At 43.1% G+C, this 20,508-nt stretch overlaps 1 protein-coding gene across 1 annotated transcript in view; it reads right to left on the bottom strand.

Moving 5' to 3' along the window:
• faima (Fas apoptotic inhibitory molecule a) overlaps nt 1-20,508 on the bottom strand; it is a 45,755-nt gene that overhangs the window by 12,064 nt on the left and 13,183 nt on the right. The window contains exons 2-3 of the mRNA XM_068034493.1: nt 10,754-10,887; nt 3,064-3,292 (exon numbers count right to left, since the gene is read on the bottom strand). Coding sequence (XP_067890594.1) covers nt 3,064-3,292; nt 10,754-10,864 — 340 coding nt within the window. The 5' untranslated portion in view covers nt 10,865-10,887. The remainder of the gene's footprint in view (nt 1-3,063; nt 3,293-10,753; nt 10,888-20,508) is intronic.

The raw sequence follows: 20,508 nt of genomic DNA, 5'->3' as shown, positions 1-20,508 counted from the left end.
TTAAAATAGATGCAATCCAGCCTTGCATTATCCACTTGTGCCTTAACAGGTCTATATTTGCTCTGCCTTCCAGACTGACTCAGTTTCCCATCTATATTTGACTGTGCATCATCCCCTACTGTACCTCCACTCTGCACCCATCCCCCTGCCAAATTAGTTTAAACGCCCCCCCAACAGCACTAGCAAACCTCCCAGCAAGGATGTTGGTCCCGTTCCGGTTCAGGTGCAAACTATCCAACTTGTAAAGGTCCCACCTCTGCCAGAAACAGACCCAGTAATCCAGGAAACTAAAGCCCTCCCTCCTGCACCATCTCTTCAGCCACGCATTCATCTGCTCTATTCCTCCTATTCCTATACTCACTAGCACGTGGCACAGGGAGTAATCCCGAGATTACAACCTTCGAGGTCCTGCTTTTTAATCTGCTACCTAGCTCCCTAATTTCTTCTTGCAGGACCTCATCCCTCTTTCTACCTATGTCGTTGGTACCAAAGTGTACCTTGACCTCTGACTGTTCACCCTCCCCCTTCAGAATGTCCTACAGCCGCTCCGTGACATCCTTGACCTTAGCACCAGGGAGGCAACATACCATCCTGGAGTCACGTTTACGGCCACAGAAACGCCCATCTGTACCCCTTACGATAGAATCCCCTATCACTATAGCTCTCCCACACTTTTTCCTCCCCTCCTGTGCAGCTGAGCCACCCGTGGTGCCACAGACTTGGCTCTTGCTGCATTTCTCTGAGAAGCTATCTCCCCCAACAGTATCCAAAGGGGAAAATCTGTTAGAGAGGGAGATGAACCCAGGGGACTCCTGCACTACCTGCCTAGTTCTTCTATTCTGCCTGGCAGTCACCCATTCCCTTTCTGCCTGAGCAGTCTTTACCTGCTTTGTGACCACCTCCCTGTACTTGCTATCCACTTACTATGTATCTTACTATGCATTTTCTTAACTGTTTGTTAAAGAATCAGCCACATTGCTGTGGGTCTGGAGTCTCTTTTATTCATTCATGGGATGTGAGCATCGCTGGCAATGCCAGCATTTGTTGCCCACCCCTAACTGCCCATGAGAAGGTGGTGGTGCGCTGCCTTCTTGAACTGGCTAGACCCAGTTCCCTAAAGTGAACCAGTTGCGCTTTTACAAGTTTCATGGTCACCATTGCTGATTCTAGCTTTATCTTCCACATTTATTCAATCAACTGAAATTAAACTTCCCAACTGCCACGGTGGGATCTGAAACTCATGTCTCTGGGCCAGTGGTGCAGGCCTCTGGATTACTATTCCATTAACATAACCACTATGCTACTGTACCTATTATTAGATTTCTCTTGTAAAGAGCTAACACAATCATGATGAACTTACTGAACATGCTGAAAAACTTACGTGGTTCTATAACGGCACCAAAGGAAAAGCTTCAATATAGCCCATGGAGATTTCTGCTCCTGGCCCAGTCCAGCTCTGCTGGACTCTCAATTATCAGTCTCCTGGACTCTCAGAATGCCTGAAGAAAGTGAAATCTGGCCAAAATGACTTTCATTTCCTTTTGAATTCCTGAACTATTTCCTATTTAAAAGCTTATTTCTGAGACTAATCTTATTCGAGCTGGCACAGAAATTTTATTCCTTACTTTTCTTCCATCAGATATGGTACTACATCTTCATTTTCATCATGTTACTTGATCTGTTGTCTTTCATAATGATCTTACCTATTGTAGCTAGTGTTTGTATTAGTTTGAAGTACCTTGTGCAAATTTTAGTTCCGTTCATAACTTCTGTTAACCACAATTAAAAGTTGATAAATGTAAACCTATTGAAAAACATAAATTGCTCTTCTCCTGTTTGTCTAACCCCAATGCCAGCTACCATGCTTACTGCTTAGTCCAGCTGTGCTTTAGGAAAGATGCTCCAGTGTACCCAGTAATAGGCCAATGGAGGCTGTAGCTTTCCCTCCCTGATTTCGTTTTGTGCAACAAACCTGATGTATACTGTGGACAGGGAGCCAATAGAGGTAAACAAGGACAGAAGTCAGGAGTGGGCTTTAGTGTAGCTGAGAGTGTAGTGGGCAAATTGTAGTTTATATAGGATGGAACTTGAGAGGCTGACAATAGCTTTGAAGAAGTCCTGCTTGGAGATAAGAACATAGGAACAGTAGGCCATTCAGCCCATCAAGCATGTTTGACCATTCAGTTAGATCATTCAGTTACATCATGGCTGATCTGTATCTTAACTCCATTTACCTGCCTTGGTTCCATAACCCTTAATACTTTTGCCTAACAGGAATCTATCAATTTCAGTTTTAAAATATTCAGTTGACCTAGTCTCAACAGCTTTATGGGAAATGTGTTCCAGATTTCCACTACGCTTTGTGTGAAGACTTGCTTCCTGATATCACCCTTGAATAGTCTAGCTCTAATTTTAAGGTTACTCCTGCTTGTTCTGGAATCCATCTCCACCACCTCCCACCCCCCAAACCACCTGCCTGTTGAATACCAGACTAAGGGCAATGAGGTGGTGGTGGTGGGGGGAGATCATATACCATGGTCACAATCCCAAAGAATGCTGTTGATGACTTTGACCAGGGCAGTCTCAGTTCCGGGACAAATCGCAAAGCAACTGAAAAATTTGAAAAAGCAACGATGGGGGAGGTGAGTACATACTTGGTTGGCACTGCATTCAAGGACTATGGAAAGGAAAGGAGATTGGAGGTAGAAGAGCAGTTGGATAGGATGGAAGTTTGAGAGTGGCTTTTGAAGAGATTGATAGCAGCATTTTGAAATGGTAGAGGGACAGACTCCAAGGAAAGGGAACGTCTAGTATCAATGATTTTTTGGCCAGAGAGATAGTCATAATTAGCAAGGGGTTGAATTGTAAGGAAGTTGAAAGTGCAGGAGGTGTGTATCACAAAGGAGATGAGCCTGACGACAGTGGTAAGACACAAGCTAGAGTGACGGGTGGCCGGGGAAGCCTTTCACACACAGTTTGTAGATGTGTCGAACCAGGATAATTTAAATAGGCAGTCACTTTCAGTGAAGAAGCAAAAAATATCCTACCCTAACATGTACCTACCCAGCACTATTCGAGAATCTGCTCCATCCAGATTTAAAATCCATGTGTTTGTAGTCTTTGACCTGTTCTCCATATACTTCTTCAGACTTTTCCCATTGATCTCCAATGTGTACTCATAAGCAAAACCACTAACTGCATCAATGTTGATTGTTGCTTTTGTTTTAGTTGGCCCGACCACAAAGGTTTCTTTCCCAACGAGTTTGAACATCCAGTCCCTTCGTATAACTTCCTGATAATAAAATATTGTTTGTTACACACACACACACACACACACACAAAGAAAAACATTTCTTCAATTACTGAGGATTTTCAGATGTTATAGCAGAAATTACAATAAAACACATTGTGTGCAGAAACAATGACTAATGGGAGCATTCTACAAATCAAAAAGGGCCTTAAGACATAAAAAAACAAAATCAAAAAGCAGAGGCCAGATATTAGAGTTTATTAAACTATCATAGGTAAAGAAGAAAAAACAAACTTGAATTGATATAATGTCTTACCAAGTCCTTAGAACCTTGGAGAGTGCTTTAAAACCAATGGATAACTTTTGACGTGTAGTTAGTTATGCAGGCAAACAGAGCAGCCAATTTGCATACAGTGAGGTCTCACAAGCAGCAAATAAATTAATCACCAGATAACCTGTTGAGGGAAGGATGCTGGCCGAGATATTTGGAGAACTCCCAGCTCTTGGAATAGTCGAATGGTATCTTTTGTGTTTATCTTAAAAGATGACATATCAAACTGTGTAATATTCCCTTAATACTACACTGGATGTCAAGCTACATTTTGTAGCTCAAATCCATCATGGAGTTTGAGCTTGCAATCTTATAAAACAAGAAGTGAGAGAGCTCCTAACTGAACCAAGTTGATGCACCAACAAAACTATGCTGACACATAGGCCTGAAATTTTCTGCAAAGGTGTATCCGACAGGTTTATGCCCATCCAGCTAATGGCTGTTCAAGCCAAAATTTCCTGTGGAGCTCATCCGACTGTGTTGGAACATTAAAAAATGTAGAAAAACTACCATGGGTTCAGTGTAACCAACAAGATCCCAAGGGAATATGGGTGAGGCTTGGGAGTTTTAAGTGACAGACAATTTTCTGTCTGTAATTCTTTTTAAAATTCCTTTTCCAGAGTGTTTCCAGTGTCTTAACAGCATTTTGCCTTGCAGTGAGAAATTAGCACTAAGGAGCTCAAATCTGGCAGCAACAGCACCTGAGATTTTGCATAGGACGACTTGCAGGCCCTCCTTGAGGAGATAGAGACCTGGCCAGACCAGTTCATGGACTCCAGAAGGTCAAACAAGCTCAAGCAGTCAGCTGAGGGGGGAAAATAGTGACAGAGACACTATTTGCTGTCTCCATGACCCCAAAGACAGAAGAACTATGCAGGATGAAGTTCAGTGACCTGACCAGAGCTAGAAAGGTACAACACTCACCATGCTCTCCCTTTCTTTTTGCCCATCCTAGGCACCACCACACTTTAAACTCTTAGAGGGCAGCACTCACAACTGTAACTTCAGACTGAATTTAGTTTAAGAGAACCTCTACCTCACAGTCCCGTAGAACCCAAGCCTACACAGCTCCTTCATCAGTAACCAACTAGCAGAATGCCCAGAAATACTACAACACTGGCCCCCTCATACCTTCATCGGTCACAGACCACCTGCAACACGGTATACATGGTGATAGATTGCAAACCTTATTTTTCTTTTCTTTGCTTTTGATGGGAAAACTGGCAGCACAATGTTCTGAACTTTGAATGCCCACACGGAGAAGGTCAAGCAGCTTTTCGGCTGCTGCATGACTGTGGCCTAGCAAAGGTTGTGGGGGGTGGTGGTGGGGATGGTGGTGTCGGGGGCGGGGGGGGGGGGGGGGGTGGCGGTGCAGTCTCGGTCTGCAGAGAAGTAAGTACCCGAAGGCACTGGAATGTAATAATGAGTCCTAATGTGCATCTGGCATGCGAGTTCACAACTGGTTGTTCAAAATGGAAAAGTATTCCTGTTACGACCAGGTGAGAAAGAGGTCTAGGGTTCCCTTTCAGCCTTCACCTAGTCTTAATGTAACAAGGTTTAATATTAAACACACTGTGTTTTTAGCTCTCCCTTGGTGAATCCTGGTTCACTGATTTCCAATTATAAGGCAAAGAAACCAGCACAAACAGGCTTTCTTAGGTTTAAAGAAGAAATGTAGAAATTTATACACGACACGCCCACGCTAGCATGCATACACGATACACACATGCAGATAAAGAACAGAGCAGAAGAAAGAAAGTGGAAAAGTTTGAGGCAATATCTGAAGAGTTGTTACGGTTCTTAGAGCTCATTGTAGAGTCCTTGATTGTAGGTAGATCTCCCAGGTGCACGGGTCAGGGATGTCTCAGATCGGCTGCAGAACATTCTGAAGGGGGAGGGTGAACAGCCAGTTGTCATTGTGCACATAGGCACCAATGATATAGGTAAAAAACGGGATGAGGTCCTACAAGCAGAATTTAGGGAGTTAGGAGCCAAGTTAAAAAGTAGGACCTCAGAGGTAGTAATCTCAGGATTGCTACCAGTGCCACGTGATAGTCAGAGTAGAAATGAAAGAATAGTCAGGATGAATGCGTGGCTTGAGAGATGGTGCAGGAAAGAGGGGTTCAGATTTTTGGGACATTGGGACCGGTTCTGGGGGAGGTGGGACTATTACAAATTGGATGGTCTACACCTGGGCCGGACTGGAACCAATGTCCTTGGGAGTGCTTTTGCTAACACTGTTGGGGAGGGTTTAAACTAATGTGGCAGGGGGATGGGAACCAAATGAGGAGGTCAGTGGACAGTAAGGAGGTAGTAATGAAGGCCTGTAAGGAACTAGACAATGAAGTCAGTGTGACTAAGGGGAAGAGTAGGCAGGGAGCAGATGATGAACGCAAAGGGACTGGTGGTCTGAGGTGCATTTGTTTTAATGCAAGAAGTGTAGTAGGTAAGGCAGATGAACTTAGGGCTTGGATTAGTACCTGGGAGTATGATGTTATTGCTATTACTGAGACTTGGTTGAGGGAAGGGCATGATTGGCAACTAAATATCCCAGGATATCGATGCTTCAGGCGGGATAGAGAGGGAGGTAAAAGGGGTGGAGGAGTTGCATTACTGGTCAAAGAGGATATCACAGCTGTGCTGAATGAGGGCACTATGGAGGACTCGAGCAGTGAGGCAATATGGGCAGAACTCAGAAATAGGAAGGGTGTGGTAACAATGTTGGGGCTGTACTACAGGCCTCCCAACAGCGAGCGTGAGATAGAGGTACAAATATGTAAACAGATTATGGAACGATGTAGGAGCAACAGGGTGGTGGTGATAGGAGATTTTAATTTTCCCAACATTGACTGGGATTCACTTAGTGTTAGAGGTCTAGATGGAGCAGAATTTGTAAGGAGCATCCAGGAGGGTTCTCTAGAGCAGTATGTAAATAGTCCAACTCGGGAAGGGGCCATGCTGAACCTGGTGTTGGGGAATGAGCCCGGCCAGGTGGTTGCAGTTTCAGTAGGGGACTACTTTGGGAATAGTGATCACAATTCCGTAAGCTTTAAAATACTCATGGACAAAGACGAGAGTGGTCCTAAAGGAAGAGTGCTAAATTGGGGGAAGGCCAACTATACCAAAATTCGGCAGGAGCTGGGGAATGTAGATTGGGAGCAGCTGTTTGAAGGTAAATCCACATGTGATATGTGGGAGGCTTTTAAAGAGAGGTTGATTAGCGTGCAGGAGAGACATGTTCCTGTGAAAATGAGGGATAGAAATGGCAAGATTAGGGAACCATGGATGACAGGTGAAATTGTGAGACTAGCTAAGAGGAAAAAGGAAGCATACACAAGGTCTAGGTGGCTGAAGAAAGACGAAGCTTTGAAAGAATATCGGGAATGTAGGACCAATCTGAAACGAGGAATTAAGAGGGCTAAAAGGGGTCATGAAATATCGTTAGCAAACAGGGTTAAGGAAAATCCCAAAGCCTTTTATTCATATATAAGGAGCAAGAGGGTAACTAGAGAAAGGATTGGCCCACTCAAGGACAAAGGAGGAAAGTTATGCTTGGACTCAGAGAAAATGGGTGAGATTCTAAACGAGTACTTTGCATCGGTATTCACCGAGGAGAGGGACATGAAGGATGTTGAGGTTAGGAACAGATGTTTGATTACTCGAGGTCAAGTCAGCATAAGGAGGGAGAAAGTGTTGGGTATTCTAAAAGGCATTAAGGTGGACAAGTCCCCAGGTCCGGATGGGATCTATCCCAGGTTACTGAGGGAAGCGAGAGAGGAAATAGCTGGGGCCTTAACAGATATCTTTGCAGCATCCTTAAACACGGGTGAGGTCCCGGAGGACTGGAGAATTGCTAATGTTGTCCCCTTGTTTAAGAAGGGTAGCAGGGATAATCCAGGTAATTATAGACTGGTGAGCCTGACGTCAGTGGTAGGGAAGCTGCTGGAGAAGTTACTGAGGGATAGGATCTATTCCCATTTGGAAGAAAATGGGCTTATCAGTGATAGGCAACATGGTTTTGTGCAGGGAAGGTCATGTCTTACCAACTTAATAGAATTCTTTGAGGAAGTGACAAAGTTGATTGATGAGGGAAGGGCTGTAGATGTCATATACATGGACTTCAGTAAGGCGTTTGATAAGGTTCCCCATGGTAGGCTGATGGAGAAAGTGAAGGCGCATGGGGTCCAAGGTGTACTAGCTAGATGGATAAAGAACTGGCTGGGCAACAGGAGACAGAGAGTAGCAGTGGAAGGGAGTTTCTCAAAATGGAGAAGTGTGACCAGTGGTGTTCCACAGGGATCCGTGCTGGGACCACTGTTGTTTGTGATATACATAAATGATTTGGAGGAAAGTATAGGTGGTCTGATCAGCAAGTTTGCAGACGACACTAAGATTGGTGGAGTAGCAGATGGTGAAGGGGACTGTCAGAGAATACAGCAGAATATAGATAGACTGGAGAGTTGGGCAGAGAAATGGCAGATGGAGTTCAATCAGGGCAAATGCGAGGTGATGCATTTTGGAAGATCCAATTCAAGAGTGAACTATACAGTAAATGGAAAAGTCCTGGGGAAAATTGATGTACAGAGAGATTTGGGTGTTCAGGTCCATTGTTCCCTGAAGGTGGCAACGCAGGTCAATAGAGTGGTCAAGAAGGCATACGGCATGCTTTCCTTCATCGGACGGGGTATTGAGTACAAGAGTTGGCAGGTCATGTTACAGTTGTATAGGACTTTGGTTCGGCCACATTTGGAATACTGCGTGCAGTTCTGGTCGCCACATTACCAAAAGGATGTGGATGCTTTGGAGAGGGTGCAGAGGAGGTTCACCAGGATGTTGCCTGGTATGGAGGGCGCTAACTATGAAGAGAGGTTGAGTAGATTAGGATTATTTTCATTAGAAAGACGGAGGTTGAGGGGGGACCTGATTGAGGTGTACAAAATCATGAGAGGTATAGACAGGTTGGATAGCAAGAGGCTTTTTCCCCAGAGTGGGGGATTCAATTACTAGGGGTCACGAGTTCAAAGTGAAAGGGGAAAAATTTGGGGGGGATATGCGTGGAAAGTTCTTTACGCAGAGGGTGGTGGGTGCCTGGAAAGCGTGGCCAGCGGAGGTGGTAGACGCGGGCACGAAAGAGTCTTTTAAGATGTATCTAGACAGATACATGAATGGGCAGGAAGTAAAGAGATACAGACCCTTAAAAAATAGGCTTTATGTTTAGATAGAGGATCTCGATCGGCGCAGGCTTGGAGGGCCAAAGGGCCTGTTCCTGTGCTGTAATTTTCTTTGTTCTTTGTCTCCTGCCACTAAGCCAATTTTGGATTCAATTTGCCAAATTGCCCTGGATCCCATGGGCTCTTATCTTCTTAACCAATCTCCCATGCAGGACCTTATCAAAAGCCTTGCTGAAGTACATGTACACTACATCAACTGCTTTACCCTCATCTACACATCTCGTCACCTCCTCAGAAAATTCAATCAAGTTTGTTAGACACGATCTCCCCCTGTCAAAGCCATGCTGACTATCCCTGATTAATCCCTGCCTCTCCAAGTACAGATTAATCCTGTCCCTCAGAATTTTTTCCAATAGTTTCCCTACCACTGATGTTAGACTAACCGGCCTGTAATTACCTGGTTTATCCCTGCTACCCTTCTTGAATAATAATACCACATTCGCTGTCCTCCAGTCCTCTGGTACCTCTCCTGTGGCCAGAGAGGATTTGAAAGTTTGTGTCAGAGCCCCGGCTATCTCCTCCCTTGCGTCACATAACAGCCTGGGATACATCTCATCTGGGATTGGGGATTTATCCACTTTTAAGCCCACTAAAATAGCTATACTTCCTCCCTTTCAATGCTAATTTGTTCGAGTATATCACAATCCTCCTCCCTGATCTCTACACCTACATTGTCCTTCTCCATAGTGAACACAGTTGAAAAGTAATCATTTAAAACCTCACCCATGTCCTCCTGCTCCACACACAGGTTGCCAGTTTTGTCCCAAATGGGCCCTGCTCTTTCCCTTGTTATCCTCTTGCCCTTAATATACTTATAAAACACCTTGGGATTTTCCTTTATCTTGCCCGCCAGTGTTTTTTCATGTCCCCTCTTCGCTCTCCTAATTACTTTTTTTAAGTACCCCACTACACTTTCTATACTCCTCTCGGGCCTCCGCTGTTTTCAGCGCTCTGAATCTGCCATAAGCCTCCTTTTTTTCCCTTATCCAATCCTGAGAGCGTGGAGACCTCTGGGAAAATAGCTCCCCCAATCTGGTTCTGGCAAGTGCAGGCTTGGGATCCCCAGTTGGTCCCGATGTCAGGGTCCTGAAGCCCACAGGAAAAAATATAGTTTCAGAAGGTGAGAATAGGAAATAATTGCCAAACTCCACATCTGGTGCTGAGATATTAGCCAGTGCCTTAATTTCCAAAGCAAACACATTTTAACATTAGGACAGATGTTGAAATTTAAAATATGAGTATTTACAGTGATGTTTAAAGGGGAAGTACACCCCCAATTTATACAAGAAAAAGATCAACTTATCAAAATCTTGTTCAACTTTTTTTTTACCTACTGTAACCTCCCTTTCTGCTAGATTGCTACTGGACACCAACAATGGGAACAGCCATGTGTTCTGGTGCAGCTCCACAGGACCTTAACTTTGAACTGTCTGAAGGTACGACACTTAAATAAATCATTATCAGCTGGGTACTTGTTATATGTTTTTGTATGAGCATATCTATTAATCGATATATGTACATATAAAAATGATATTTTACCTTGCTAGGTAGGTATGGCTCCTTGAGCACTAGCAGTCCCCAAGTAGTCAAACTTCCTTTGGGAACTCAGCATTGGCAAGTTAATGGACAAGGGGAAGCACTGCAGCATAGGCTGATCTTGTTCTCAACTAACAGCCACACATGTGTGTTTTCCAGCATGGGTTACTGAATAGTCAGCAGGAACAGAAATTTTGCTTAATTGTCACTCTTCCTAACTAACAAAGGTCAATTTCAGCATCCCAACTGATGTCTCAATTAACGATCCATCCTAAAATCTTCCAGTTTGTATGGATTCACATTAATCATTGTACTTGCTCACTGCAAAGTGTATACATGAAAACTAGCTTGGCAAGTTAAATGTCATCATTGAGACAATATAGAAACAAACTTTGAATGTCTTACCTTTCCATCAACATACACCACACGTTTTCCTGAGGTGGTGCCATGCTCAAATTCTATTTTGTGAACACCATCACTTAGAGCAACTTCCCAAAATGCCACCAGATCAGCCATTTCCTCAGTGGCTGTATTGAGACCTAAAAAAACATGAAAATATCAACATTTTAGACAAGAAGCATGCAATCAATTAGGTACCAACACCATGAACTGCGGCATTGCAACCTAGAATTCTAAATGCACGCATGTAATTAGCACAACGGTTACAGACAGGTGGTAAGGGGTGTGAATGGTTCCTGCTGTTCGCCTCCCAAGTGATCACAATCGTGTTTTATTTAAAATGAGAAGTTGGCCTGAGTATCTCTTTATTTGGCCAGTAAAACAGTGACACGTTTTCTTGTTGGTTTAAAACAGAAGATTAATCATTTATTGAACAATATTCATTCCCCGAAATGTTCGCAACACCACTCACGCACATATTCACTGTCATACGCACTCTCAAGAGAAGATAGATAGAAGGTAAAGGGTAACAGGTCAAGGTGCGGCAAGCGTTCATGCTTTACAGTAGACCTGTTGAATTTTCGGAAGGACGACTGTCTCTTTTAAAAGATGCAGGCTTGGGTGTTCGTAGTCTTCAACTTGTTCAGGTGTTGTAGATTTCTGGTGGTTAAGATTTCGGACTGGAGGTGGCAGTCACTTTCAGTTCTCTGCTGCACCAACGTGAAGTGTAGAATTAGCAGCAGGGCTTTTTCTTCTTGTTTAGGCTGGATCTTTCCATCGGCTTGTTGCTGTGATGATCGCTCTCTCGCTCCAGAAGGTTGCCTTTTAAGGTCAAAAATCCATCAAATTAGAGTCTCTGCTAGTTGACACATGGCCTTCTCCCCTGGTGTGACCACACAATGGACCAGGATGTGGAATTCATGGCTGTCTATTAATGTCTGAATGAGTATCATTCTGTTATGTCAATTTCACACCTTATTTGGCTCAGAAGGAAACCATTCAATTCGGGAATGTCTCTTGATGGTTCCAGGATGGGTGTAGTCAACACTCTCAGTCTGGAATGTATCCTTTTGTCCTTTTGAGACGGTGAGGCAGTGTTTGAATACACAGGTCAGGTCATCTGACCTTTGGCAGCCATTATGCAGCACAATGTCCACTTTTTTTTTAAAGGGAAAGTCAATTTCAAAGACTCCACATTGAATAAAGTTTGTATCTTAAAAGTAGGAATATGATGCGTCTTTACTGGGCATGACACAACTGAAAATTACTTTGCATCATAAAATCTAACATATTGTTACAACATATTCAAAATGCAGGTGCTCAAAAGACAACAATCTAGATTGCAATTGGCAGCAAATGAACAGCAGCAAACACTCCAATGTAAGAAACTTAGAAACACAGTTAAAAGAAGCAGAATACAACATGTACATCACCAGGCAATTTTTTTAGTGCTTTTTGATGTTGTTGGCATCATAGTATGGAGGCACTGGCCATAATCTTCCAATTATTATTAGATATGGGGGTAGTCCCAGAGGACTGGAGAATTGCAAATGTTGTATCTTTGTTCAAAAAGGGTGCAAGGATAAGCCCAGCAACTACAGGCCAGTTAGTTTAACCTCAGTGGTGGGAAATCTTTTAAAAATGATAATTTAGGACAAAATTAACAATCACTTGGAAAAATATGGATTAATTAAGGAAAGCCAGCATGGATTTGTTAAGGGCAAATTGTATTTAACTAACTTGCTTGAATTTTTTTGATGAGGTAACAAAGAGGGTTGATGTGATGTACATGGACTTCCAAAAGGCATTTGATAAAGTGCCACATAACAGCCTTGTCAGCAAAGTTAAAGCCCATGCAATAAAAGGGACAGTGGCAGCATGGATATGAAGTTGGCTGAGTGACAGGGAACAGAGAGTGGTGAATGGTTATTTTTCGGACTGGAGTAAGATATATAGTGGGGTTTCCCAGGGGTCATTGTTAGGACCACTGCTTCTCTTGTTATATATTAATGACCTAGACTTTGGTGTAAAGGATACAATTTCAAAATTTGTGGATGACATAAAACTTGGAAGTATTGTGAATTGTGAGGAGGATAGTGATAGACTTCAAGAGGAAGTAAGACAGGCTGATGGAATGGGCAAACAAGTGGCAGATGAAATTTAATGCAGAGAAGTGTGAGCGATTCTTTTTGGAAGAAAGAATGAGGAGAGGCAATTTAAAATAAAGGGTACAATACTAAAGTGGGTGCAAGAACAGAGGGACCTGGGGGTATATATGCACAAATCATTGAAAGTGACAGGGCAGGTTGAGAAATAGGGGCATAGAATACAAAAGCAAGAAAGTTATGCTGAACCTGTATAAAACCCTGGTTCAACCTCAACTAGAGTACTGTGCCCAATTCTGGGCAACACAATTTAGAAAGGATGTAAAGGCATTAAAGAGGATGCAGAAAAGATTCAGGTGAATGGTTGCAGGGATGAGGAACTTCAGTCATGTGGATAGACTGGAGAAGCTGGGACTTCTCCTTGGAAAAGAGATGGTTAAGAGGAGATTTGATAGAGGTGTTCAAAATAATGAGGGGTCTGGACAGAGTAGATAGGGAGAAACTGTTCCCATTGGCGGAAGGGTCAAGAACCAGAGGACACCGATTTAAGGTGATTGGCAAACAAAGTAATGGCAACAGGAGGAAAAACCTTTTCACGCAGCACATGGTTAGTATCTGGAATGCACTGTCAGAGAATGTGGTAGAGGCAGATTCAATCATCATTTTCAAAAGAAAATTTGATAATTATCTGAAGTGAAAGAATTTGCAAGGCTACGGGGAAAAGGCGGGGAGTGGGACTAGGTGAGTTGCTCTTGCAGAGAGCCTGCATGGGCATAGGCTGAATGGCCTCCTTCTGTGATGTATCCATTCTATGATTCTATATGTAGCTTTTGATCTGAATGCTCATTACAGACAAGCCATAATGCTTTCCTTTGTCTTTATGTGTCTTAGATGAGAAACAATGGACTACAAACAATTAGACTGAATTTCTAGAAGTTAATAAGCCTCTTTTAAATATATGCACTAGAGGTTAAAAAAAAACATGCATTTGTATACCACCTTTCACGACCACTGGACATCTTAAAGCACTTTACAGCCAATGAGGTACTTTTGGAGCATAGTCAAGTGGTGTAAAGTAGGAAACACAGCAACCAATTCGCGCACAGCAAGCTCCCACAAACAGCAATGTTATATGATCAGACAATCTGTTCTTGTGATGTTGACTGAGGAGTAAATATTGGCCATGACACTGGGGATAACTCCCATACTCTTCTTTGAAAAAGAGTGCCATGGGATCTTTTACACACAACGAGGCGCCAGACAGGGCCTCGGTTTAACGTCTCATCTGAAAGATGGTACTTCCGACATTGCATCATTCCCTCAATACTGCACTGGAATATCAAACTTGATTTTTGTGCTCAAGTTCTGCGATTCTAACGCGGAACATTCGGCTCAAAGGTGAGAGTGCTGCTAACTGAGTCACAACTGACACACAAGGTCTTCAGATTATGCTTTGATAAGTGGTAGATTAAACAAGACAGAAGCTTAAAAGGATTCTACATTATTTGCTCAATGTACTGGACAGATTACTGTAGGTAATGCATTATAGTACTTTAGTAATATACTTTGAAGTTTCATTTGCTGTACTGACAAATGGCATTAATAATTTTCCATTATGACCATTACTGCAAGCAGTCTTTCACACTAGTAAACCAGCAAGCAGGTTTAATTTTCTTTCATAGTATATTGGTTAATGCACTTGCATGAAGAACACAAGAAGTAGGGGCAGGAGTAGGCCATTCAGCCCCTCGAGCCTGCCCCGCCATTCAATAAGATCATGGCTGATCTGTCCCAGGCTTCAATTCCTCTTTCGGGCCTGCTCTGCATACCCCTCGACTCCCCGAGATTTCAAAATCTATCTCCCTCCTCCTTAAATACAATTAGTGACCTAGCCTCCACAACTCTGAGGTAGAGAATTCCAGAGATTCACCACCCTCTGAGAGAAGAAATTCCTTAGCATCCCAGTTTTAAATGTGTGCCCCCTTATTCTGTAACTATGTCCCCCAGTTCGAGATTCCCCCACCAGTGGAAACATATTCACCATCTACCCTGTCAAGCTCCCTTAGAATCTTATATGTTTCAATAAGATCACCTCTCATTCTTCTAAACTCCACTGAATAAAGGCCTAACCTGTTTAGCCGTTCTTGATAAGACAACTCCTTCATCCCATGAATCAGCTTAGTGAACCTTTTCTGAACTGCCTCCAATGCTAGTATGTTCTTCCTTAAATATGGGGACCAAAACTGTACGTAGTACTCCAGGTGTGGCCTCACCAACACCCTGTACAGTTGTAATAAGACTTCCTTATTTTTAAACTCTAACCCCCGGAAATAAAGGCCAAAATTCCATTTGCCTTCCTAATTACCTGTTGCACCTGCATGCTGACTTTTTGTGTTTCATGTACAAGAACACCCAGATCCCTCTGTACTGCAGTATTTTGCAGTCTTTCTCCATCTAAATAATAATCTGCCTTTTTATTCCTCCTACCAAAGTGGATTATCCCACATTGAACACCATCTGCCAAGTTTTTGCCCACTCACTCAACCTATCTATATCCCTTTGCAGATTCTTTGTGTCCTCATCACAACATGCCTTCCCACCTATTTTTGTATCGTCAGCAAATTTGGATACTCTACACTCTGTCCCTTCCTCTAAGTCATTAATATAGATAGTAAATAGTTGAGGCCCTCGGACCAATCCTTGTGGCAGCCCACTAGTTATGGCTTTCCAACCTGAAAAAGACCCATTGATCCCGACTCTCTGCCTTCTGTGTGTTAGCCAATCCTCAATCCATGCCAACACATTACCCCCAACACCCTGAGCTATTTTGTGTAATAACCTTTTACGTTCTACCTTATGGAACGCCTTCTGAAAATCCAAATACACTACATCTACCGATTCCCCTTTATCCACTCTGTTTGTTATATCCTCAAAGAACTCTAACAAATTTGTCGAACATGAATTCCCTTTCATAAAACCATGTTGGCTCTGCTTGATAGCAGGACATTTAGAAAAACATGATGCAATTTCTTCATTAATAATGGACTCTAGCATTTTCAAAATGACAGATGTTAAGCTAACTGGTCTATAGTTTCCTGCTTTCTGTCTCCCTCCTTTCTTGAATAGGGGCATCACATTAGCTGTTTTCCAATCCGCTGGTACCCTACCGGAATCCAGTGAGTTTTGGTATATTATGACCAATGCCTCTACTATCGCTGTCGCCACTTCTTTTAAAACACTTGGATGCAGGCCATCAGGTCCTGGTGACCTGTCTGTCTTTAGTCCCATCAGTTTGTCCAGCACCTTTTCCCTCATGATAGAGATTGTTACAAGTTCCTCCCTCCCATTTACATCTTACTCATCTATTATTGTTGGGATGTTTATAGTGTCCTCCACCCTGAAGACCGATGCAAAATATTGGTTTAAATTATCTGCCATTTCTCTGTTCCCCATTATTAATTCCCCAGTCTCATCCTCTAAGGGTCCCACACTTACTTTAGCTACTCCCTTCCTTTTCATATAACCCTCGAAACTCTTATTGTTTGTTTTTATACTTCTTGCCAATTTACTCTCAATCAATTTTCTCTCTCTTTATTAGTTTTTTAGTCATCCGCTGCTAGTTTCTAAAAAATTCCCAATCCTCTGGCCTACCACTAGCTTTCATCACTTTATACGTCTTTGCTTTTGATTTGACACTCTCCCTAACTTCCTTTGTTATCCACTGGTGGTTCATAATTTTCTTCGAGTCCTTCCTTCTGACTGGAATAAATGTTTGCTTAGTGTTATGAAATATCTGCTTAAAAGTCTGCCACTGCGCATCTACTAACTTCCCCTGTAGTCTATTTTCCCAGCCCCGCTTTAGACAATTCTTTCTTCATACCTCTGTAATTGCCTTGTTTAAGTTGAAGACACTGGTTTGAGACCCGAGTTGCTCACCCTCAAACTGAATTTGAAATTCTACCCTGTTATGATTGCTTCCCCCAGGAGGATCCTTAACTAAGAGATCGCTTATTAATCCTACCTCATTACACATTACCAAGTCTAAAATAGCCTGTTCCCGGGTAGGTTCTGCAACATATTGTTCTAAGAAACAATCCCTGATGCACTCTACAAATTCGTCTTCCATGCTATCCTTGCCAATTTGATTTGTCCAGTCTATATGCAGATTAAAATCACCCATGATAATTGCAGTGCCCTTCTTACACGCCTCCATTATTTCCTGATTAATATAGTGTCCTACAGAGAGGCAACTCCTCGGGGGCCTATAGACCACTCCCACCCGTGATTTCTCCCCCTTGCTATTCCTTATTTCCACCAAAACTGATTCTACATCATGATCTATTACACCTATATCACTACTCACAACTGCACTGATCCCTTCCTTTAATAACAAAGCTACCCCACCTCCTTTTCCTTTCTGCCTATTCTTCCGGAACGTCGAATATCCTTGAACATTGAGATTCCAGTCCTGGTCATCCTGCAACCACGTCTCTGTGATAGAAATAAATGAATATGATTTGATAGCTATCTGTGCTGTCAGCTCATCTATCTTGTTACAAATGCTACGTGCATTCAGATAAAGAGCCTTAAGCTTTGACTTATTTCCATTTTTACCTACTCTGGTTCTGATTTCTGCTGTACTCTTATGCTCGAATTGTCTGTCCCTACCTGTCACACTCTGATTAATGTTTGCCCTTTCACTACCCTGCACCTCTGCTCACGTTACTTTTCGACTTTTTAAACTTCCCTTCAATTGAACCCTCCCCCGCACTATTTAGTTTAAAGCCTTATTTACAACCCTAGTTATACGATTTGCCAGGACACTGGTCCCAGCATGGTTCAAGTGCAGCCCATCCCAACGGAACAGCTCTCTCTTTCTCCAGTACTGATGCCAGTGTCCCATGAATCTCCGTTAAATAGTTGGCTAAAACAGTACACTAAATAATTTTAGAACCATGTGGTAACCAGTGCACTACCAAAGAAAATTAAACTTTGGTGGTCATTAATATTTTCTATAAAATATTAAACCCTCAGGTCAGAACCTGTACTAACCTGTACAGTATGAAAACATGCCTAAACTTTGATTTTCTAACAAGGGACTTTTTTTTTTATTCGTTTGGGGGAATGTGGGCGTCACTGGCTATGCCAGCATTTATTGCCCATCCCTAACTGCCCTTGAAAAGGCGGTGGTGAGCTGCATTCTTGACTTTGGTGTGTAGGTACACCAACAGTGCTATTAGGAAGGAAGTTCCAGGATTTTGACCCAGCGAAGGTGAAGGAACAGTGATATAGTTCCAAGTCAGTATGGTGTATGACTTGGAGAGGAATGTGCAGGTGGTGGTGATTCCATGCATCTGCTGCCCTTGTTCTTCTAGGTAGTAGAGGTTGCAGGTTTGGAAGATGCTCTCGAAGGAGCCTTGGTGAGTTGCTGCAGTGCATCTTGTATATGGTACACACTGCTGTCACAGTGCGTCAGTGGTGAAGGGAGTGAATGTTGAAGATGGTGGATGGGGTGCCAGTCAGGTGGGCTGCTTTGTCCTGGATGGTGTCGAGCTTCTTGAGCATTGCTGGAGCTGCAATCATCTTGGCAAATGGAGAGTATTCTATCAAACTCCTGACTTGTGTTTTGTAGATGGTGGACAGGCATTGGGGAGACAGGAGGCGAGTTACTCGCTGCAGAATTCCCAACCTCTGACCTGGTCTTGTAGCCACAGCATTTACGTGGCTGGTCCAGTTCAGTTTCTGGTCAATGGTGACCCCCAGGATGTTGATGGTGGGGGATTGAGCGATGGTAATGCCATTGAATGTCAAGGGGAGATGGTTAGATTCTCTCTTGTTTGAGATGGTCGTTGCCTGGCACTTGTGTGATGCAAATGGTACTTGCCACTTATCAGCCCAAGCCTGGATGTTGTCCAGGTCTTGCTGCATATGGACACTGGCTGCTTCAGTATCTGAGGAGTTGCAAATGGTGAACATTGTGCAATCATCAGCGAGCATCCCCACTTCGGACTTTATGATGGAGGGAAAGTCACTGATGAAGCAGCTCAAGCTGGTTAGGCCTAGGACACTACCCTGAGGAACTCCTGCAGTGATGTCCTGGGAATGAGATGATTAACCTCCAACAACCACAACCATCTTCCTTTGTGCTATGTATGATTCCAACTAGCAGAGAGTTTTCCCCCTCGATTCCCATTGACTCTAGTTTTGCTAGGGCTCCTTGGTGCTGTACTTGGGCAGGGAGAACATCTCTGTTTAAAATTAAATATTTTATCTTAATTTTGTATTTCACATGCATATAAAATTATAATGTGCAAACCAAATTGCAGTTGCATACGATCTACAAGATAGATATTTAGATAATGAAATCTATATTCGAGACATAGTGGAGTTATGATACCCTTTTTCTTGCCACCAGTGAAGCAAAATGTATAAAATTAGTCACCAGCTGTACAATTTACACCATAAAAAACAATAGACAAAATAAATGCAAAATACTGCGGATGCTGGAAATCTGAAATAAAAACAAGAAATGCTGGAAATACTCAACAGGTCTGGCAGCATCTGTGGAGAGAGAAGCAGAGAGTTAACAATTCAGGTCAGTGACCCTTCTTCAGAACTGGCAAATATTAGAAATTTGAAAGGTTATAAGCAAGTAAAGTGGGGGTGGGGCAAGAGATAACAAAGGAGAAGGTGTAGATAGGACAAGGTCACAGAATAGCTGACCAGAAGGTCATGGAGCAAAGGCAAACAATATGTTAATGGTGAGTTGAAAGACAAAGCATTAGTACAGATAGGGTGTTAACGAACTAAAAATTGAACAGCAAGTACAAACATGAAAAAAAAACAGCGGGTAAGCAAACTGAACAAACTAAGATGAAATAAAATAAAATAAACACAAAAAAATATATAAAAAATAATTAAAAATAAAAGTAAAATGGGGGGCCCGTCATGCTCTGAAATTATTAAACTCAGTGTTCAGTCCGGCAGACTGTAGTGTGCCTAATCGGTAAATGAAATGCTGTTCCTCGAGATTGTGCTGATGTTCACTGGAAGACTGCAGCAATCCCAGGACAGAGATGTGAGCATGGGGGAAGTGTTGAAATGGCAAGCAACCGGAAGCTCGGGGTCATGCTTGCGGACTGAACGGAGGTGTTCCGCAAAGCGGTTACCCAGTCTGCGTTTGGTCACCCCAATGTACAGCAGACCACATTGTGAGCAGTGAATACATTGAAAGAAGTACAAGTAAATCGCTGCTTCACCTGAAAGGAGTGTTTGGGGCCTGGGATAGTGAGGAGAGAGGAGGTAAATGGGCAGATATTACACCTCCTGCGATTGCAGGGGAAGGTGCCATGGGAAGGGGACGAGGTGGTGGGGGTAATGGAGGAATGGACCAGGGTGCCGCGGAGGGAACGATCCCTTAGGACTGCTGACAGGGGAAGGGAGGGGAAGATGCGTTTGGTAGTGCCATCATGCTGGAGGTGGCGGAAATGGCGGAGGATGATCCTTTGGATATAGAGGCTGATGGGGTGGAAAGTGAGGATAAGGGGAACCCTGTCGCGGTTCTGGAGGGAGGGGAAGGGTGAAGGTAGAGGTGTGAGAAATAGGCCCGACAATAATCTCTCTCTCTCCCACACCTGGTTTTATTTTGAGTGTAGA

Source organism: Heterodontus francisci, chromosome 7, assembly GCF_036365525.1.
Source record: "Heterodontus francisci isolate sHetFra1 chromosome 7, sHetFra1.hap1, whole genome shotgun sequence".
Lineage (NCBI taxonomy): Eukaryota > Metazoa > Chordata > Chondrichthyes > Heterodontiformes > Heterodontidae > Heterodontus > Heterodontus francisci.
The sequence above is the reverse complement of the archived record's forward strand: the minus strand, read 5'-3'. Positions and strand labels throughout refer to the sequence as shown.